The following is an 8,293-nucleotide window of genomic DNA, read 5'->3' on the forward strand; positions in this document are numbered from 1 at the left end:
AATTCGCTCACTGAGACTACTTTCAGCCATTTGAACATACTCTACTAACTCTCCTGATCTCCAGGAAGCAATCACTCTTATGCTTGAATATACTTTCCCTCTGCCGTGGGTTTTTATCTGTATAATTTCCTTCCCATTGAATTCATCGACTAATATCATAGTAATATTTAAGGGAAGCATGAGGAAAGCAATTTTTTATTCATCACGAAGATGATTACGAAACTCAGAAACGAGAATAGTTGTCTACCTGAAAAAAATGGATTTATGTAATTATATAAAATCGTGTATAATTAAATCTGGAATTTGACGCGATATGATCTGGTTATATTTAATAATATCCGAAATTTGGCGCAATATGATGTTATCTTTATATAATCATATTTGGCTAGATCTAATTATATATAAAAACAAATTTGGCCGAATATGATTATTTAAAAATAAGATAATATCGCGTCAAATTTCGGATATTATTATATATGATAGTACAAAATTATATATGTTATTATATATGATCTCTGATATAATAACATAAAGTCAATTTCTTCTCGGGTATAAACAACGTTATCTTTTTCACACATACACACACAACTAATAGAATAATATAAAATAACATATGTACACCGAGAAAAAAAAAATGATTAACTTGACTAAATGCGTTCAACTGATTACTATTTTTTTAATGAAAATATTTAAGTATTTAAATCAAATATGTTATGTTAGATTTAATATAATGCGTATTTAATTTAAATATTTCAATATTTCAATTAAAGAAATAGTAATCAGTTAAACGCATTTAATCAAGTTAACAACTTTTTTTTCTCAGTGTAGTAATAAATAATATGATTTATATTTTCGCGTTCCATTCATCTTCATACTTCGACAATTTTCTCCCGACGATCACACAGCGTTCAACGTCATCGCGAGAAGTTATAAACGTCAATGTCTGCTACTCGGTTTGTCTCTCGACAAAAGCTATTACGTGCGAATTTCACGAATCGCGAGACTGCGCGCGAGGACGCTTACTTGGTGAAATTGGACAATTAAAATTCTGCGAGCGAGTCGTTAAGACGTGTGTCTTGCATTTTCAACTGCTGTTTGGAACTTCATCAGTATCATTAACCATCATCATTTTTAACGAGTCGACAGTTTATTACGAGACTTCTACCGCTTATAAAGAGATGTACCATTCTATACAAAAGATATATTATACATAAATTTTAATTCCGTTCGCGACGTTGTGATATTACGATTTTCAAAAATTTCTATTCAATCACAGCTGCTCGATGCCTCGATAATAGGCCACGCAAATTTCTGACACTGCCTCCATTCTATATTCTCTATTGGCATAACAAATTTTCATTATATTATCTTACAAATCCCCCTAACAATCGACATAATCTCTTAAGTTTATTATGGAACTTATCTTTTTATTTTAAATTTCGAATATACGAAGAAAGTGCGAATTTATAAATTTCAACTTTCTATAATATTTAAATTAATTCAAACTGCCTTCTTGTTTTTTTTTTTTTTAATTCACAGATTTTTTACTCTGATATTCGAGATCCGCATATTTTTAACTCTGCAATTTCTCAAATAAGAGAATTATTCAAATGTATTCATTCTTGATAATATATTGATCGCTAGAGTGAGTAGTTTTACTTGCTTGTTTATAATTACTGACACAGCATCAAGAAGATAGCGGCAAATGTCCTAGTGACCTAACGATAATAATCTGTCACAACAGTATGAACTTCGATCTTTACATAGCACTCTTCGTTTATAAAAACATAAGATAATGCCAATGACAGCATAGATAAAAATTTCAATTTATATCAGATCGGTACAATTAAGATCAGTATATGATATATGGCTAATAGACAAGATCAAGTCGACAGTTACGAGCAAATCATGTAACAGCAAGCTCGCTTAATAATTCATTTGCTATATTATTATTATTATTATTATTATTATGTAAAATCTGTTATCTTGTTCTTAGCCTTTATCAATCACATTTATATGATTTGATTAATTGATATATAATTTTGCGAAAAAAGAAAGAAATACTTTCAAGTATTATTACCCAACGATTCAAGTCCGCTGACGGGAAATAAGGCTCGCTATTATATATATATATATATATATATATCTGTTTTATTCGTAAATTGGCTTAATTACAAAGTTCCCGCACGTAAGCTTGCGTCGCGTATCGCGGTAGCGGATATCTTGGCGTGCGCGTGTCTGGAGTCGAGTTTCGGTCGCGAGACTTACTCCTCGATCTCTCGTAACTTATCTCTATATATATATATATCTTACATATCACTTCCATTTTTTTTTTACTTTTGCTTATCTAACAACTGGAACAACCCAGTGAAAACAACTCTAATTACGTCTACTATTCTAAGAACAATGACCTATCAGTATGAATACATCCGACCATTGGTTATCAAAGCTATTTATTCAGATCAGGTCAAAGTTACTGCTAAAGCCCTGAAATAATTATTCCTCTCTTCGATGACAAAGGCAGATGCAAATAATATGCAAAACAGCGCAAAGCTTCCTTTTGTCTCATCGACTTGAGAAAATCCTCGTCGAACATTCCAAACACACGTGAAAATCTAAGACCCCGATGGGATTAGCAACGGCAGTGCGAAGCTTCCTTTTGTCATCGACTTGAGAAAATCCTCGTCGAACATTCCAAACACACGTGAAAATCTAAGACCCCGATGGGATTAGCAACGGCAGTGCAACCGATTCTAAAATGGCGTGGCAAAAGCGCCGATTATTGTTATGCGATTGTTATTCAATCGTGTCTAAACGAACAGAAACGACAAGTGCGCGGCGAGTCGGGATTACCCAATAAGTAACTTCAACGTAACTTTCTCCGAGAAACACCACGCACGTGCCGAAGGGTACTGGCCTCTGAACTTCGTTTGCGATACCGTGTCTCTTGCTAATGATAAGTACGCGACGTGCGCGGAAAATCCGTAGCCCCGGGATTGCAAACGGTTTTAGAAAGTCGCTCGCCACCGTCCTCTGCATGAATCTATATTTGCAACTAATGCCATTTCGTGTCGCAAAACACCGTGCCGGTAACAGGCTTTACTGGGATTTATGGAGCTTTTTATTTCGCCAGACGTACACATTACGTTTATGTGTGGAAATTTATGGAGGAGTTTGCGATATCGATGCGCAACGTTTCTGCGAAATTATATAGAACTTTGTTGCGGGAATTCAGAAATTTATAACTGCGGACCTTTTATACTCGAGTAACGTGTTAACGAAATTCAAAAAGAAATATATATTTTAACCAATATTTATTTCACACAATCTGTTTGAGATACATCTATTATTCTTGCTAGACTTATTCAGGATATCTCTGTCTCCTTTTAATTCAATTGATACGATGATTAAAGTTAGCTATATATTCCTAGTTACCATATATTCCTGGACTGTCTATACGCAAAATGAATTAAAAACTTTCTTGAAACACTTCAAGGTGAGGAGAGGAACGTGCGTGAAAATCTGACGAGGGATGATTCATCCTCCTTCGATATGTCATGTAATCCCTTATGGGGGCACCATCGTCCCATAAAATAAAGCTTTGTGTCAGAACAAAAGGTATAGAATTCTAGTTTCGATCAATGAGCCCTTTTTGATAAAGAATCATTCAAGCGAATATTCTTTCGCTAACTGAAAGATGAATCTTTTCGATCAGATTCGCATAATACTGCGATAATAACAAAGAAGATAACTTAAAATATTTTATTGCTACTGTACTATTTTATTACATTATTATTTAGATTAGATTATTATACATGTATAATTTTGCAAGCTTATACAACAATTATTCCAATCATTTTTTGTCATTGATATGTAAATACGTGAAATCACAGAATTGGAATTGAATTATTTATGAGATATCGTATTATGAATAACGGATTTAAGTAAAGTTAATCGAGTCTCGGTTACGCCATGACATTACGTCAAACTTGTGCGTATGTATGTGTGTTTATATAAACTTAAGCATATTAAATAAAAAATCTGTTTTAAATTAACTCTAAATCTTTATTCTGTGTCAGTTTTATTTTTCTACCGTTTATAAGAGAATTAAAATTATTCATAATTTCTAATATGTATATGTATATATGTATGCATGTGTATATGTGTATATGTGTATAACATAAAAAAGCTCCTTTATGTACTAGACAGATAAGACACAGAGATAAGATCGAAAAAATACGAAACAAAATTGTGCAAATTAGAAATTTGCACATTGCTTCCTCATAGAGAAATTTTATTTCGCTCACAAAACTTAAGCTCCTTAAAGCAAGCGAGTTTTTCAATTTTGGCTTCCTCATAGAGGAAGCAAATTCAATACAAACTATCCTTTAATGATACTTTATTTATATAAAAAGATTTAACTCGATATCTTAAAATTTGCAAAAGTTAAGACGTGTATAGACATTTCTCAAAAAATCCAAATTTTTATAAAAAATGAACCCTTTCATATACGATACTCACCAAATTCAGTACCAACCATCCTTTAATAATACTCTATCCATGTAAAAAAATTTAACCTGATATCTCAAAATTTGCTAAAGTTATGCGTATAGATATTTCTCGAAAAATTAAAAATTTTATAAAAAATAAACCTTTTCATCGATTCTCACCAAATTCAATACCAACCATCCTTTAATGATACTCTATCCATGTAAAAAAAATTTAGCCCGGTATCTCAAAAATTGCGGAAGTTAGAGGTTGTACAATATATTGCGTACACACATACACACATACATACATACCTCGAAAAAAAATTTTGTCACGAAAACAAAGCTTCCTCTATAAGGAAGCAAAAGGAGACAAAATTGCGCAATAAAGAATTAAAATTAATAATTTGCCTTTATTGTTTTATTTTAATTTTAAAATTAACAATATCGTTAGTTTAATATATGATTCGTTTCTATAAAATGTAAATTATGATAATCTCGTTGCGGTTTTAATATATTGGACACGTAATTCTGAATGTAGGTCAAGTCTGACGACACTTTTCTACATGATTTCAATGACAATCATCCTAAATGCTCCCCTCGTGCAAATTCTTTAATGCTACAGTCGCTGATAATTCAAACAGTTGAAATTGATATTTTATCTTGAAACCAGCCATGGATACAATTTGGACTTCTCGATATTTTAGACATAAAGAAGATGTAAATTGTAAAATCATTGATATAAAACTCCTTCGATTCTACATCATATATTTTTAAAATATATCCTTAATTTTATAGATTTCTCGTGGTTTTATCCATAATATTCAATCTTACATCTTTGAAGTCTTAATTGTTGAAATTATCATAAGTTTCACTTCACTGCCTGCTTTCGTAAAGCTTCAGTTCAGTAAAGTTTTAACTTGACTCTTTACGACACAGATTTATTCGAATATTTCACTTCAGACAAATGACAGATTTTTTCGCATATTCCACTTCAAGGAACATTAAATAAACGAGCCGTGTTATGCCGAATACAGTCATCGACTTAAGCAAATAATAATTTTACGTAACAAAAACGAATAGAGAGAAAGAGAGAGAAAGGGGAAAAGAGGGGGGGGACAAAAAGATTACGAGTAGCACATTTTTCTCATTGTGGGTTTAACGAACCGTACGAGAGATTCTATCCTATACACATATAATTCGACCACAGCAACTTATTTTGCATTTACCGACGCGTAGATATACACGTGTAACGCATTATAAATGCCAAATACTAATTGGATAGCTCGAAATATTTTTTGCATTTGCATAAAGCGTGTGTTTTCTATGCAAACATTTTATCATTTGCACACCGTCCTAGGAATTGTTTGCAGAAAAACGACCATTGTTTTAATTTCTTCATTCCACAAGACTTTTAGTTTTCACTTTTAGTTACGAAAATCGCGATAACTTTATAATTTTACGTAACAAAAACGAATAGAGAGAAAGAGAGAGAAAGGGGAAAAGAGGGGGGGGGGCCAAAAAAATTACGAGTAGCACATTTTTCTCATTGTGGGTTTAACGAACCGTACGAGAGATTCTATCCTATACACATATAATTCGACCACAGCAACTTATTTTGCATTTACCGACGCGTAGATATACACGTGTAACGCATTATAAATGCCAAATACTAATTGGATAGCTCGAAATATTTTTTGCATTTGCATAAAGCGTGTGTTTTCTATGCAAACATTTTATCATTTGCACACCGTCCTAGGAATTGTTTGCAGAAAAACGACCATTGTTTTAATTTCTTCATTCCACAAGACTTTTAGTTTTCACTTTTAGTTACGAAAATCGCGATAACTTTCAATGCCATAGTAATTTAGCAGTACACAACTCTTTTATTAATCTTTTACTAAATGAAATAACAATTAACAGATGGGTTTGTTACTTTCGCTTTCAGATGTGGCACTTGACATGTGTCGATGACTTCCTGAACCGCGCGTTTTACAAAGTTGGCCTCATTGTCGGTCGACATCCCGGCTACTTCGTAATCGTGCCGATACTATTGGCTTGCATATGCTTCACCGGCTATCAAAGGATACACTACGAAATTGATCCGGAATATCTCTTCTCGCCCGTCAACGGCCCCAGCAAGACCGAACGAGCGATAGTCGAGCAATACTTCAAAGTTAATTACAGCCATCAATTCAATGTCGGTCGTATTACTCGACCAGGTGAGATTTTCATCAATCATTCATTCTGCCGATTTCTTCTCTCACGAAGAATTCCATGAATCTAATAAACCCAGAGAATCCTTTTAATCGACAGCTGGCACATAAAATACATAGGATAAAAAAATTTCTTGTATCTATAAAATGCTCCAGAAAAGATACAGTATACAAGGCGAGTAAATATAAAAGTGAATTATTAAATATTGCAATCATTTTTTAACTGAAATTTTTTAATATTAAAATTATTGGATTCATAATCTCAATTCTGTTTTAATTTCGTAAAATAAAATTCACTTTAAGTTAATTTTCTTTAATATTTTTTCTTTTCTTTATAATTTCTATTATTAAATACTTTCATAATTAGACTTCCTCGCCATGTTTGTGTAGAAATATAGTCCACAACTCAATCTCCTCTTGCTATAATTAAAGGTAACATTTCATGATTCTTGGTTAGAGATCAATTAAATCTGTTGCTTGTTGCAGGCCGGTTCGGTCATGTAATTGTGATTCCAAAGGACGGCGGGAATAACATGCTGAAAAGCTCGATTTGGGAGGAGCTGATGAAACTCGATCGATTAATTAAAAATGTTAAAGCAAAATATGAGAACGACGAATTCACATACGAGCAGATTTGCGCACGGTGGCTTGATGAGTGTTTCACCAACGATATTCTAAATCTGCATCACGTGATAGAGTAATCATACTGCAATAAATATGTGCAAAAAAATGAAGAATTGCGTACCCCAATTTAAAAAAAAACAATAGCATTCTTTTTTTTTTTGCTTAAAACAATTTGTTAATTGCATCGAATTTTGATCGAGTCTTCGACTTTTGCAGCGAAGTGGAAAGGCGGAAGCTAAATCTGACATTCCCGATAACGATCAATCCGACCACCTGGGACGCTCATTTGTTGCCGGTATTCTTCGGTGGAAGTGTTCTCAATGACGATCTCACTGTAGAATCGGTGCCTTCAATACAGCTCGGCTATTTCATCAAAGTCGATAGTCCACAGCAAGACGAGATGTGAGTCTACTCTTCGTTTTATTGAGTTCGCGAATACGCTCGCGGAGCTTGTCGCAGAAAAACTGGTCAGTTATCTTACTTATACGCAACAACGATCTTGAAAGTAACCATAGTCTTGACCATAATTCATTCATACGCGAACGATTAGAGTTGCATAAAAATATATACATTTTACATGAATGCTGCAGAACGATACTTATGGAGTGTTTTATTTATTTTGATCGATGATAATATCGGCGGCAATTTTTTGTTCAAAAGTTTTGGTTTTTCACAATTCTCGAGAAATGTGTTTCAAACTACAATTTTGATAAAATATAATTAAGATGCTCAGAAAACTTAAAAAATGTATATAAATGGTAGTCTTTATCTCTAATTTCTGTACTTCTGTACATTCTCTTTGTATATATAGGGCGTTTCATTTTAATCGCCCCAAGCAAATATCTCGAAAAATATGAAAGATATGGAAAAACGTTTCAGACAAAAGTTGCATGGTTTCGAGGGGGCCACATGATAAAAATATGGACTTGACCTTGAGTGACCTTTGTGACCTTTGGTCAATGTGGT

At 33.1% G+C, this 8,293-nt stretch overlaps 1 protein-coding gene across 3 annotated transcripts in view; it reads left to right on the forward strand.

The window, feature by feature from the left end:
* The window catches only part of LOC115233308 (patched domain-containing protein 3), a 34,446-nt gene that overhangs the window by 14,037 nt on the left and 12,116 nt on the right, over nt 1-8,293 (forward strand). For 2 of the 3 annotated variants that reach the window (XM_029803635.1, XM_029803636.1), the window contains exons 2-4: nt 6,436-6,709; nt 7,190-7,400; nt 7,544-7,729. In XM_029803635.1, coding sequence (XP_029659495.1) covers nt 6,436-6,709; nt 7,190-7,400; nt 7,544-7,729 — 671 coding nt within the window. Of the gene's footprint in view, nt 1-6,435; nt 6,710-6,803; nt 6,871-7,189; nt 7,401-7,543; nt 7,730-8,293 lie in introns of those variants that run through there. The other variant, XM_029803637.1, reaches the window with a different exon arrangement.

This window comes from Formica exsecta, unplaced genomic scaffold (assembly GCF_003651465.1).
Source record: "Formica exsecta isolate Colony F162 unplaced genomic scaffold, ASM365146v1 scaffold170, whole genome shotgun sequence".
In the NCBI taxonomy this organism is placed as follows: Eukaryota; Metazoa; Arthropoda; class Insecta; order Hymenoptera; family Formicidae; genus Formica; species Formica exsecta.